At 33.5% G+C, this 15,462-nt stretch overlaps 1 protein-coding gene across 1 annotated transcript in view; it reads left to right on the forward strand.

Annotated features, from left to right (window-relative positions):
* Positions 1-413: 413 nt before the first annotated feature.
* The window catches only part of LOC149412288 (PDF receptor-like), a 140,470-nt gene continuing 125,421 nt past the window's right edge, over positions 414-15,462 (forward strand). The window contains exons 1-2 of the mRNA XM_089645698.1: positions 414-470; positions 3,640-3,694. Coding sequence (XP_089501824.1) covers positions 414-470; positions 3,640-3,694 — 112 coding nt within the window. The remainder of the gene's footprint in view (positions 471-3,639; positions 3,695-15,462) is intronic.

Below are 15,462 nucleotides of genomic sequence, written 5' to 3' on the forward strand. Positions count from 1 at the left end.
GATATTTTAACAATAATTCATAACAAAATCCCATGTTAAGTCGTACCCAACCCAGGTACATATTTGAAGTAAAAATTTCATGTAGGTAGGTACCCAAATTATAACGAACATATAATATAGTAAGAAGGGTTCTAGAATCTATAACGTTTTAAGCTTTATAGCTATATTATATGCACACAAACCTACACGCTAAAAATATGCTTGACCTAACGAAAAGTAACCCACAATCAGTATGTAAATTTATAAAGCAATAGTTTAATAAATGTGATGCCCGCTTTCTTGAGGTGTTGTGTTCTTAGCAAGATGTGTTAAAACAAACTTTAAAAGATAAAGTAACAACTTTCTGTAACGTGTAACGTGTGAGCTGTGAACAGACAATAACCATAGGTAATTATATTGGCAGCGGTGGGGGGATGGCGGAGGGACAGATCACCTCGCTGGACTCATGCCTCGCGCACTACGCCTCGTTCGTACCACCAATTCCGGGTAAGTGCATTCTTCAATTATGTTGTCATTTATAATGTTTTATTTTTATTTTTAACACAACATGAGAAGTTCCCCTCAGGACCTAAGTCACAGATGGAAAAAAAAAATATAACTACACACGGACACCAGGTGAATTCACAGGAGGTGAATGCATAATACCAGTGACTTTTGTTTGTTTTAGATTGGTAAGAGGTACAAATACCATACGCACTATTGAATTTTTATTCGAAAACATTATTTAAAAAATTCTTTTATGTTATAATTACTGATGAATATTATTCAGTGAAAATTCCTGAAATGCTTTGTAACCACTAGAGCAATGAGTGTTCGGATTTGGATTTAATTAATATCATTCTTCAAAATATTAATTCAGAAACATATTATAAACTGTTTACCGCGATTTAAATCCGACGAATAAACTTATATTTCACCGATTGTCTCATATTTTTAGGTTCTATATAAAGTTGGCGCATTACAGCAAGCGATTGCTCAAAACGTTTTGCAAACTTGCTTTAATGTGCCAAAAATCGTACTTTTGTGTGGAGAAACTAAAAGATTTTTTTTAATCTTAGAGTTTTTCCTCTCTTTAGTTATGAGCAGTACTGCATTATATAAGTTTATCAGTGAAGAGAAGTATTTATTTTACTGAAGACCAACCGCAAAAAAAGTTCCGCGTGAGATCCCACTATTTTAATTTATTCTGCAACCCTGTGATTTGTAGTGAAGATATTGAAGTTCTTGAAATATTCAACAACTCTGCTCAAACCTCTGTATTTCTTTTATAAAAGTTTAATTCAATTCAAATCAAAAATGTTACAGAAAACTTAATCCAGCTCACTGTTATTTGAAATTCAGAGAATGATGGAGATAATGTATAAAACTATTATTTTCACGTCAATCAATCGAAGAGTTTACGTAATTTTTATCGAAAATTCCTCGTAAATTTCGATACGATCGCTTTCGACAGATTTATTATGATTTTCAATGGGTGATGAGTAAGTTACAACCGTGATCTGAAAGCCGTAAATCTAATTAATAGTTACAATTTATTATTTGTAAATCTTCGGCGGGTCTGTTAGGCCGGTACTAACAGACCCGCATGAGCGCAAAACACTCAGGGTGCGAAAGACGCGCGCCGGACGCAAAGGGCCGCTGGACGCGCGTCGCGCATGTCTCCCAGTGTGAATGGTTTTAAGAGCACGCAGCGTTAGAATTGGCAAATTGTGATAGGATAGTCCTTTGGTTTTTATTTTGCTATATATTTTTATTTATTTTACAATAAAAACAACAGAAATTATATTACACACGTATTAGATCTGTCAAAAAATTTATACATAAAATGCAAAAATCAGTAATTTTAAATACATGTAGGATAACGAAAGATTTTTTAAATATTTATGTTGAGGGATCAGTAGGATTTATAAACCCTGTTAGGAGTTCTACCGAGCCGAACCCTCTGATATGAAAATATCTAGAGTCGGTGAATTATTTTCCCATTTGATCTCTGGTGAGTTGACGTATTGTTCTTGTATTGTTTTGTATTTATTTTGCTTATATAATTAATGCACTTGCATAATGTTGATTGACTAGATGATCATTTATGGAAAAGTGTGTGGAAGGGTTAAGTTTTTCCTATGGGGAAGATTTAACCCGGATATAAAATCGGAAAAGAATAAAAAAAGGGAGTTATAAAAACTATTTTTAATTGTTGGGGGTAGGTATAAAAATTTAATAGTTACAAACAATAAATTCCGCATTTGTCGTTTGAGAATCATTTATATTGTCTTCGATGATTAAAAGTATTTCAAGTTTGAGGTTTTACTCATTAAGTTATTTAGAAAAAATCATCTTAGACGTAGAGAAAATACAATAGATGTCGCACATTGAAATAAAATAAATTAAATTTATCAATGACGCTATCTAGTTTTCATTTAGTTCGTATATGTCAATAAAAATATGCATTATAGAAATGAAGGTAAAGTTGGTAGCTCTCAGTATGAAGTAGGAAACAGATAAAATTGACGTAAGTTGATATGATCGGATAAGCTCAGTGGTCAGATCATTTCCACGGAAAGGAAGAAGTCTTGATTTTAATTACTTGATGTGACTGGATCTTTTTTTTCCACTTTTCTTTCGTTTTTGATAGTTTTGATAGTAATTTTGACAATTGATTTAATTAATTTTTTAGGACAATTTTGATAGTAATTTCAATAATTAAAAATATTACAATTTCAGGTTTAACTTAATTTATTCCAAAAAAACTATAATTATTACCTATTCGAAATCGCGTGAAATAATCCACGCAATTAACATAAAATTTCTAAGCTGGAAACCTCCGGGTCCGGGGAAAAGGAGCTAACTGTAAAAAATGTTAAGTTTCTTTTGGTCCTAAAATGTTTGAATAATAGTAAAATTAAAAACGTGTACACATAATGGCACACAAAAATTAAAAGAACTGGCATTACGGGTCAACAAACTTATCGAAGCAGTCGACAATGATTTGAAAAAATGTTATTTCGTAAGTTAGTTCCATCCTTGGTCGCCTGGAAAATTATCCGTGTCAAGTTCTACTTTTACTACATCAAAAATTCCATTTGTACGCAGGCTAATACTAAAAATGTGAAAACTTATCTCTCTTCTGAGAAAACCTTAATTCCAGCCCTCTTTAATTTATCTAAAATGTATAATATAAAAATATAATATAATATTAAAATGTATAATATACCTCCTATGTATAAATGTCAGCGACATGTCATTGGTACCAATTATTGCACTAACTTTGTAACTATTGTCATCTATGTAATTATGTACTGTTTGTTTCTGCAATAAACAAAAAATAAAAAATAAAACAAATCTCTATTTCTTTGTCGGTATTTATTTAAAAGAAGCACCACTTTTTTTTATAAAAACTTAATGCAAATGTTAATATACATAAAATAAATTATAGACAACTAGTTTTCTTTAAATTTTGTGTTATCCTTTCAATTTGTCAATCATTACGTACGTAAAATTGCTGAATCACAGATACAGGAGGCTACTGGCAAATCTTTAAAGGGGACACGTTTGAATACACCGAAATTTAACAAAAATAATTTCAATCGAGATTGTAACTCCTGTTTACAACACATACAAAATATTTTTTTATCCTTCCAGTACACCACTTCACAAGCAAGAGTGTTAAGAAGATTCACCTGTAACTACCTACTAAGTACGTAACAATATATTATATTCTTACCAGGTCTGAATAACAGCAGTCAAAAGGAGATAAAATCTTCAATTTTGACTCATGCATTTGTTTTGGCTTTTCAAGCAATTTAAAAATTTGTTTGCCGCGCAATTATTCATCCGGCCAATCGCATTCCACGCAATTCCACCTCGTGCTAAAACAACGTGCAGATACCCCTAGGAATTCAAACGGGTAAAATACTCGTAAACCACTTTGATCACAAAAAACGCGCCCTTCGGCAAAAAATTCCCAAGCCGTAGACAGGGTCTCAGAACATCGAGCATGCTAAAGGGTAGATTAATTAATTCTTTCAATTATTTACATACTGCAGTCAAAATTATGTTGGAGATGATTTGTGACTGATGATATATTCGTTTTGCTTAGATACTACAATTATTTTACAATCGCATTTGGGAAGGAATACTACTTATTATAACGCGACTGGGGAATATTAAATGGAAATAATAATAATATTATGATTCTTAGAAACTGAATGATTCAGTCAAAATGCCTGAAATGAGTGTTAGAAATCATAAGTGACTTTAATAATTTAGAACTTCCTTGATACGCTACCTAGTATTTCATGAAGTGAAATACTAGGTAGTGGATAGAGCTCTTTTTGCATTTGTCTTGGTCTATTCACGGTAAAATTTCGTGTGGGTCGTGTGATGGTGAGGCTGTGCGGCTGTCGTGCGCGTCAAATCAGTACGAATCTCATGAATAACGGGGATTTGAAACCTAAAAATAGCAAGGAAACACATTGCCGGATGAAAGAATTCACGTGTTTACGAATAAAACGAATTAAGTAAATACTTACACAGCAGAGTTTCGCTTTATTAATTCGATAAAAAATTCCGAAAACGTTGCGTTTTATATCTGATGCATTATTTATATACAAGTGACAAAATTTTTATCGTTTTGCTATAAGACTGGCTACAACAATACGAGAGCACAAGTAATTTTCAAAAGTAAGCACTTATACTTTTAGTTGTTAGTATCATCTATAAATCCCATTGGTTATATGAATCCTATAATTTCTATACCCGCTATATCCGATTTTTTGACAAAATGATCTGAGTATGACATCTTGTTCACATTTTTGCGAGCAACAAGAGGAGCCTAAAATTGAGTTTCAAAACCTTCCTTATCACGACCAAAAAAACCATGTTAAAACTGCGAGTGAGAAACCAAATCCGCTTTATCATACAGAAAGTTACTATCAAAACCCGCTGTATCGAATTCAACCAATCACAAGCAGTTATTTTGCCAAAATACAATATGACCGCCGCTCTGACGCCACGCTCGTGTGTCAAAATGATCTACGCGTGTGTTTCTAAACCCGCCATGTCGGCTCAGTTGACTTTCAAAATCACGAAGTGAGTATCAAAATCCGCTTTATCCATTTTATTTATCGAAATTACTTAATTATTGCTAGACATATGTACAAAAATAAATGTTTCTCGAAATTTTATTACCCCAATTCATTATATAAAAAATTGTAATGCAATGACTTATGTACGCTAGAGATGTGACATTTTTTTGCGGTTTTCTCCAAATCAATGAAAGTTGATATAGCGGGTATAGAAATTACACGACTCATATTACGTACTATCATAACTGTACATATTATAAGTTCGAAAATCCATAATGGGGAATATTGAAAATAATAATAATAAAAAAAACATTTATTTGCCAATAGATAAATTATACATATTTTTTAACATAAGTTCTATTGACAAAAAGGTCACTGCTCAACTATGCATTCCGGATCTCTCCGGGAATGCAGCTGGTTTTCAGCAGTGCCTCCAATATAATAATAATAAAAATATATACATATTTAGGTATAATAATAAACAATGAAATAATATTAACAATAAAAAATCAAATCAACACAAACAATAAAAATAGAAATAGTAAGTATACAAATCAGTGCAAAATAATAATTATAGTCAACAAAAATTCAAAATAAACAATAATCGCAACCACATCTACCTAAGTATCCCCTTCATTGTAACGATAGCAACCATTCGCGGCAAAGCTTTTTGAAGCAATGCAACGATATCGATATTCGAATTGACAGTGGTACTTCGTTCCAAAGCTTTGACGAAGAATAGCTATAAATCCCCTCAAACACAGTAGTTTTATGTTTGGGGAGAACGAGTAAGTGGTTTCTTTGACGCATACTATGTGTATGAGAGTCACGGGACCACTGCAATCTGTCAAACAGATAGGCAGGAACCTTTGAATTCATAAAATTGAATATTTGACACAATTGGTGTAATTTCCTTCTGTTTGACATATTTAGAATCTGATGCCGATAGAGGTAAGGCGAGATATGATCCCGTCTCGGGACATTATAACAATATCGGACACATGCATTTTGGACTCGTTGTACTTGTTTTTGGGTTTTTTTCAGTAAAGAGGGACCATATACTGTGTCTCCATAGTCCAATATTGAGAGAACAAGACTGTCAGTAATAATCTTTCGTAATTTCATTGATATATGATCTCTTATATTATACAGCAGACGAAGTCTCGAATAGCACCACTGTGACTTGTTTTTAATATATTCCTCATACCTCAGTTTACCGTCCACCAATATTCCAAGGTTGCGCGCAGATTCAACAAAGGGAATAGTGGTTACATCTATTTTTACATCATGCCCTCTATTTCTTACACAAGATATTTTTTTTAGTTCCCATTAACATAGCAACAGTTTTTTGGGGATTAAGAAGTAGTGCATGCTCTTGTGCCCAAGCGCAAACTCTACGTAGATCACTATTTATCATTTCCACCGCTAGATGAGCGTTACATACTTCAAACGATAAATATAGTTGTGTATCATCTGCATACATGTTTGACATACAGTGTCTAATAGATTGCATCATGTCAGCGGTATACATGGCAAAAAGCAATGGCCCTAGTATCGATCCCATACGATATGTCCCATCCCATACGTATCGATACCAATCCATAAATCTATAAAAGGGAATATTTAAAATCCATAAAGGAGTATATTTTAAATCCATCATAACAAACTGCAAGAACACAACAATTTCAACTATTTATAAAACTGGAGATCTGCAACAAGTAACTAATTATGACCCAGTCTGTCTCATTTCAACATTTAAAAAAAACAGTTTGTCAATTTCCCAGAAATAAATAAAACCTAGTCCGGTTTTACTATATTTTTCAGCATAAAGATGCTATTGCTAATGTAACTTCATACATTTAAGAATCATTACATAAGGGTATCCCATGAGATTCTACTGAGAAAATTGAATATTGGGATGAAACACAACGCGATTAAATGGATTTCAACACTACTTAAAAATCTCCCGCAAGTCGTAAATCAGGGAAAAACGAAAAAAAAAATGTACAATACAATAAATATTGTGTACTTAAATATTATTTATTGTTTATTTATTTGTAAAAGAAAGACAAACATCCCTGATTTACGAATAACCTGACAATATTCGAAAAACTTCTACTTTACAAGGGTAAAATGTTGCTTGTGCAATATGGAGCACTTACTAGCATAGTAGTTAAACCAACGGTGTCTGGGTGGGAGCCCGACGCATACTACGAGTTCAACTAACGCAAACAATCCATGGCTTATACCCGGCGCGCATGGCGTTGTAACTGCAACAGTTGCATCGTTGTTTTAAAATCCATATAAATGCATAAAAAGTCACCCAATGGCATGCAGCCATGTGCGCTCACCTCCACATACCGCAATGGATTTCGAAATCTACATGTAACAATTAGACAAACATTAATATTATGTAGATATATACATCTCTTTCTAACTTTTTGACTGCCTCCGTTATCGAGAGGTAAGGCTCTCGACTAGCAAGCTGGATGTCGCGGATTCAAATCCCGGCGGGCGCAAGTAAATTTTATTTGATTAATTTGTGTTATTTCGAAAATTACTAATTAAAGATGGTATGTTTGCTGCACGTTCCATAGTGGAAAATACTCTCAGTATCGCCCTGGTGTCGGCTTTATCGGCTAAGGAATCCTTAAAAGCTGCCTGGATGTGATTTATTTTAGCAGCTAAAAAATATGTTTTACTCTGAAAACCACCCAGCTTGATGTGCATGAATCTCACAGGAAGTAATCGGTTACAGCTGGAATCAATGTTTATATCAAAAGATTGATATGAAATGATGATTGATTTCATGAGGCTCCGTCCGTCTATAAACTCGCATTACGTGTCATAAAACGTCTCCCTTCCTTCCACCTATCCGTGGCATGCAATGATGTTTTATACAAATTTAACTAACTTCGAGAAATGAGAGTTTCTTGTTGGTATTTTACAAATAACACGCCGAAATAAACAGGATCATATCTGAAATAAATGCGCTTTCAAGTCAGTTAGAAATTAAAAAAATATATATCAATATCCATAAAAAAATTACATTACGGTAAGCAAAATCTATCTCTTGGGTACTTCCGAATAAAGACTTACTTATTTATCAACAGTTGAAGATAACTAAACATGATAATAACATCTAGGTACTTTCACCATTCTGTAATGTTATTTATACTTTAGTATTGTTGTCAATTAATGTTGTTACGAATATAATTACACAAAAATTTCCTGTCTTAAAAATTAGAAACAAAATTTATTGCACTGGATAATACCTACGTCACATGTCACAGAATCTATCTAGATAATTTGGAACAATGTTAATGTGTTCCAGATGTGGTCGCTGGTCGCACACCGTTTACTGTTGTGGGTGTATATCATGAATCAATTATGTATAAACTGTATATAAATAAATAAGAATAATAACACATGTACATTCTAGCATCAACTCCATCAATCAAGTACATATAGCTTTATATTAGTGGTCGCCAAACAGGTGGATGCAATATATTAGATATAAATTGATAATAGTTCGAATTATACGTAAACTATCTAATAACAAAGATCATTGTAGAAATGTATTATTTATTTACAGGGCCCTTGTGGTCATTTTTCACAAAAACGGCGCTATGAAAATCTTCCAAATATTATTATTATTATGATCTGGACCCACTAGCACAAGTGCATATGTAAAACTAAATAAAAAAAAAATAAAAAAAAAAACAATACAAAAAAACTCAACACGCTACAATGTTCACAGATATTAATCCCAAAAGCAAACAAAACTATATTTCAAAAAGGACCACACTCCATGGCCATGTAAGTATATAACAACCTTCCACGTAGCATCAAACAAATAACCGACATACTTAAATTTAAATCATCACTAAAAACATTTCTTTTAAACAAATATCACTACACCTTAAATTAAATACCTCTGTTTTTTTATTTTTTATTTACATACAACATGTAATTGTTGGGCTATGTAATATAATGTGTATTTGTTGAGTTAGCTGGAAGAAATAGGATGTAACCCATAAGCTATACCCTTTGTACTCTTTTTGTGCAATAAATATATTTTTTAATTTTCATTTTGATAGTGTCGGTAACTTGTCAGTTTCCGAGAACGACCGCAGATTGCGGATAAGAGGTCTTAACTAAATTATGCTTATTTAGTCCACAATAATGGTAGTAACTTAGTTGCCGACTTTATCGATGTGCTCTTGCCGCTTCGTTTCTTAACTAATGTAACAAGAAAATGTTTACAAGTTGCCGAGATTTTAGGCTTCCCAAAACTAATGTTACATGCACATAAAATAGCGTGTTTTTTAAAGGACAAACTTTATAATATCCTAACAAAAGCCGTAAAGGAAACCACAAGTCTTGGCACTTTTCGTAGGGTGTGTGCTAAAACAATATTATGATTCGTGCACAAAGGTACTTACCAGTGTTATTTTAGTCACCTTAAACCAATTAACCTTTTTTACCTTATATTTTTATTTTGTATTTCATATGTTTTTCCTGCTAGATGTATGAAAAATGTGTATAAATAGATACCTATTAAAAAACATACGAACAAACAAATATGTACAATATTCATAAATATTACAATAAAATAATTGTTTCGATTACTTGTACCTTCATGACATTATCTTTTTTTTTAATATTTACTTTCAGTAATGAATCACTTAATGGAAAAACAAATTCCAACGTGCTAAAAGCGTTATGCAGTCAGCCAGTCATCGGTTAATTTTAAAAGTTTAGTCATTACCTACTACGGACATCAGCGAGGGGATTATTTTATTAAACGAGATCAAGCCAATTAAAAGGGATCAACATCAAAGGATTTCATTTTAAAATTGCTGTCATTTTTCCCTATTCGGTTACAGAAAATGAAAATACCCTTTCTCGGTAACCCAGTACAGTATCACATAAATCAGTGATATTTAAACTCAATAGATATAGTATTAAAAAAAAAATGAAAACAAATATATATATTTATATATGTATTAATAAAATTAATGTTACCGATTGACAAATTTGAAAGTTTAATGCATAAGTACTTACATTCATAGCTTCACATTTATCAGGGCTGGAATATACTGAAACGAAAAAAAATTAAGGGAATATCACAACAAATGTAATGAAGTGAACAAATGTAATAACGTGACAGTAACAGTAAGTGAACAAATGTAATAAAAGTGTATTGTAATAAAAAATAGTAATTAACATTTTGAAATATATTTGTTTATTTTAAAAACAAAACATGCAAATTTTCCGACTCGGAACAGACTTTGGGTAGTGGACTGATTGCCTACGGTAGCGAGGGTGGTTCAAGGAAGTCAATTCGAGTAACTTCAATGTTTCAGAAGATGATCATTATTTTTAATTGGCTAATTGATTCAAAGTAGTGAGAACGTCGATAACAACAAATACACAGAGAAAAATATTTACTGATATTTAAAATATTGTTAATTTATTAAAAATCTGGTCAAATTATTCTTTTTCCTGTTAAAAACGGGACTTTAACGAATGAATTGACAGAGTTCCTAACAAACTATTAGTTAAAAGCGTGTTTTATAAGGACGCCGAAACACGTGTAAAAATACTGATATTGTCACATTCTGTCCTAATATTTATTGGGAAAAAGAACACGTGTTCTCGATATATTCCGAATGACTAATATTGTAACAAGAAATTGGCATGCTATTACCTTTATAACAGGATCATTTTTTCCGTGTATCTACCACATAGTAAATACAATCGAAAACGATAAACACCTAATAAAACCGTTTAAAGATCAATCCAATGTAAAAATATGTTGAAATTATCTTATCAATTAACATAACCGTTTTAATTTGTATATTTACATCTATTTTGGTAATAACCATATTTCCTGAAATCATAATTAATTACAGATACAATATATTTTTCATCTTAATGCTCGCTATTCTTTTAAACACAAGCGCCTGATTCTATAAAAGAGAAACATAACAAAAACTAATTTAATGCATTATTTTGGTTTGCAAATAATTAATTATTTTACTTTGTAAACAGATTAATTATTTAATAAAATACAGATGAATACTTTCTCAAAAAAACAGTTTTTTACAATCGATAAATTAATAAAAGGTCTATTTATAGATATATAATAAATAAACTTCGTAAATTGACACACGGTGCAAGAGGCTTTATAACTCGGTATTAATAAAGGTGAAACCAAACTTTGCAAGCAGTTGAAATGAAATGAAAACCCGCTGCCTAAAACTGATCTCGCTTATACATGATTCTCACCATTGAAGGTCTCACAATGAACTACTTCATCCATTGCCTCTTTCTAGCAGACTGAACTCTTTCTCGAATCAAGTTAGAGTAACCCACGATGCAAGTTTGTTAGGAAAGGTCTGTATATTTCCACAAAAAGAAACTTACTCCTGGAGACACATTTTATAGAACTTTTTACTATGAATTTCGCAAGAAAATAGTTAATTTAAATGAAGAAGAGCTCTTGAAACTTTAGCTGCTCGAAGCGAGTCACCGTACTGTCAATTAAGCTGGTGTGTCAGAACGAGCAGTGCTGCCATTCAGCCGGTTTTCTGGAAACCTCTTGAATCTTTCGCATACTAAAATTATATACTTTTTAAATTACTTATTTCGTATAAGTTTTCAAACAAAGATATTTGAAACTAAACAATACAGATAGAAAGCCCGGACTCTCCCCTGCATAGCAAGTACTTGGGAAATAGCATAATTATTAGAGTTACCTAAGCAGAATTATAAGAGATTTTCAAAAAATAACCGTTTCATCGTGCCTATGGTTTTTGAAACAATAAACATGCTGAAGGGAAGTAGTTTGTGTCAGAGGGAAGAGGAGCATTTATGAATATTTGTGTCATCGGTTACATAGCTAATAGCTGATGTCACAAACACGCTACACTTTCGAACACAACGAAACAGGGCCACCTCAAGATCGGCCGTTCTGCCGAATGAGTCGAGAGGCTACTTAAATTCGGATGCACAGAGTACACAAACTGCTATCGCCACACCACGTGCCAGCACTTCTTCTCGAATCCAAGCTCTTCCCGACTGCTTCTACCGTAAATGTTGGTTCTCTTGGACCATCCCGCCCTTGGATACACGAACTAACAGGACTGAGGCTAGCAAAACCTAATAACAGTTAGTACACAGGGCCGGCCCTGAGCCAAACGGAGCTTGGCGCTGGTAAAAATCTGAAGCGCGCCGTATTAGCCGTTAGGTATTATGAGCGTCTTGGCTCCTTAGCTCTTTGGAAAGTCGGTGTCTGGAGCAGATTTCTCCAATTGCATCTGCACAGGACCGGTCCTGCGGCCTTACCAATTACTACCCTATTCAAGTACCTGCCCTACCAACTAGAGGTGGGCGTTCCAGTTTCCAAAAATAAACGGTTACTAGAAGTCGTTTAAACATAAACGTTACACGCTACAAAAAAAAAATCTGCACAAATGCATTTAACCGTGCCCAATCCATATCCAACTTGATCAATCGCCTTGCACCGCAGTGGGAGGGATGGATTCATACGTCCGTCACTCCTGGAAACACTGACCCCCAGATTCCTACTCTACCCTTTCCTCAGGACCTCATGTGTGGTTAAAATATTAGGGATGACTACTCGACACATTGACCCCCAGCTTTCTACCCACCCCTCTTACCTTTTTCCTTTCCAAAGCTTCCTCTACTTCTTTTTATATTTATAAAAATATGACTTATTTTATAGTGCGTTTTCATTCTGATACATTAGATTTAGTGCCGGTCTAGTGTGGGCGCAATTGGAGCGGCTTACACCGGGTGCCGACCTCCAAGGCGCAAATGAACCAAGGCGCTGATAATACTTAAAACGTAACACAGCGCCCTTAAGGTTCTTACTAAAAAGAATGACAGCATAATAAGCCATATTCTAAAACTTCCGGTATTCGTTTGGTTTCGGTTGCCTCTTTTTAAATGTCTGCTAAGAATATTCTCATTTCTGAGCACAAACTGCCTCCTGTTTTACATTATGTTTTAGTTTTAATATTCTTGTTTTGTCCTGTCCTGTTATTACTGTTGTTCTAAGTTTTGTCATCACTTTGTATAAACAGTGTATTTAGTGTTATAATATTAGATCTGTATTGGGTAAGGCACACTGTAGGAATAATTTTAAGAACCACTAATACTGAATTACCGTTTTTAAGTTCGTTATAGTTAAACGCACTTGAAGTGAAATGACACTAAACTGCGCTATATAAAAGCCATGTTATTATTATTATAACAACATTATAATACTGGCTAATGTGCGCGTTAAGAAAAATCTTCACAAAACCCTGAAATATTATATCCGCTCAAACAATAATACTCTTTATGACTGCAAGTAGGTAGGTATATATTAAAAATGAATCGTCCCGAATGATCCCACTTACTAATAAAATTCTAAAGCAATTATTTTTCTTGTGTATCCATTATTCTCAAGGTAGCGCTGAACAAACTAATAGCTTTTTTGTTTACATTGTGGTAAAATTTTATAACCTAATTGATTGAACCCCTTTCGAAGAGATAATGATTATTAGTGACATTTTATTATTATTATCTTTCTTGAGTCTTGAGACAATGATAAAACAATTCTACCATTATTGTTAACATTCTGTTTTGAATTATCAGCGTAAAGACACGAAGTAAAAATAAAAAATAAAAATTGATTCACGAGCTATAATTCACTAAGATAAAGGGTTCACCTTTTTTTCTACGTTCCAAAAATTAAGTGCATTATGTTGTATTTTAGAGATGGATTGCACTCGACTTGTGTTTCTTTTGTTAATTTTGTAATCGCTGGTAGGCTTACCATTTGTATACATTATACTAATTTTGTATGTTCTAACTAAACGAAAGCCTCTAGATTATTGTAGTCAGGATATTCGGGCAGATATTATTACGGTTGCAGTAAAAAAATGCCGTGTATTTAGTACGTCTCTGAATGAAACTTTTCGCAGAACATCAGTCAAAATAGTTGATATTTCACTGTTGGGGACGGAAACGCACCGTCGCAACGCGGAATAATAGGATTGGAAAAGTTCGGAATGCCGACTTACCCTTTTCTATTCTTCCACGGTTTTCAATCCTTCTTTGCGCTGGTTCACAACAATTCACAAATTTCACCATGCGTGAGCTCACGATGGCTTTGATTTTCGACACGGTCGATAAAGGGGGGCTCCGTTATCAAACGATGTTGACAGGACGAATATTTTAACTCAACTAACGTCGGCATAGGAGAGGAGAGGGGAGTTGGGTAGATAGGCCACAATAATTTTACAAAGGATATAAAGGTAGGTAGCACGATGCTAGGTGCCAACAAATAATAATAACAATAACAACAATATTGATGAACACTACAAAGAGTAAAGTAAGAGTCTGTCTTTAAACAATATTATTTCAACTCACTTCTGTTCTATGAATTTTAGCGGTTAGTTCAACATTTTTGCATTATCGCGGAATTTTGTTCACACTAACGAATGTGAAGTTTGAAAATAATTATAATTCCATATTTTAAATTTTCCTACAAGGGTGATTCATATAAAAACCTAGTTGTAGGACAAATCGGTTTTGCTATATTCGTGCTTATCTGAATGAATTGGTTTAGTGGACAAAATCTGGAGAACTGAAAAAACGGGTTCCATGATAACTCAACACAGTGATAATTCAACATACTTTTAAAAAGTGATATAAAGTCATTAGAAACGAAAAAAAAAAATTAAAACCTATCTTTAAACTGTTAATAAAGTTTTTGTTTCATCACTTTCCATGACTTTATATAACTTTTTAAAGATGTGATGAATTATCATTGTGATGATTTATCCGGTCACCGAAAAAACGATAATAAAAATTATTATAAAATTTGTATTATTACTCGATCCCCGTGAAAATTAAGTTGAAATGTTAATCCAAAATACAAAAAAGTTGGAAACCCTTCTATTGAAATATAATTCACAAACTTATCGGTGAACGGTTGCGGAGAAAGCGTTAACATCAAAGCGTTTGACGAGAAGGCGTTTAAACATTCGTTTCTTTGCATCGGTTTACGGTCGGTTATCGCGGGCGGGTGGAAGCGTTTTTGCAACGGTTTACGGGCGGCCAATCGTGGACTTGTAGATAATGGGTAACCGTTTAGCGAGAAAGCGTTTCTTTTCATTGATTTACGTGCGGCCAATCGCGGGCGGGTGGAAGCGTTTGGTGAGAAAGATTTTTTTGAAGTGAAACTTCTTTAGGCGCGTAATTCGGGGACGGAGTAAAACCGAGTCAGGATCGACACGAAAATGCGGGTACCCCCACCACCGCTCACCGTTCACTGTCCCTCTCTCACCATATGCGCTTG

The sequence above is a fragment of the Hesperophylax consimilis genome, chromosome 23, assembly GCF_061612785.1.
Source record: "Hesperophylax consimilis isolate HC1 chromosome 23, BYU_Hcon_1.0, whole genome shotgun sequence".
Lineage (NCBI taxonomy): Eukaryota > Metazoa > Arthropoda > Insecta > Trichoptera > Limnephilidae > Hesperophylax > Hesperophylax consimilis.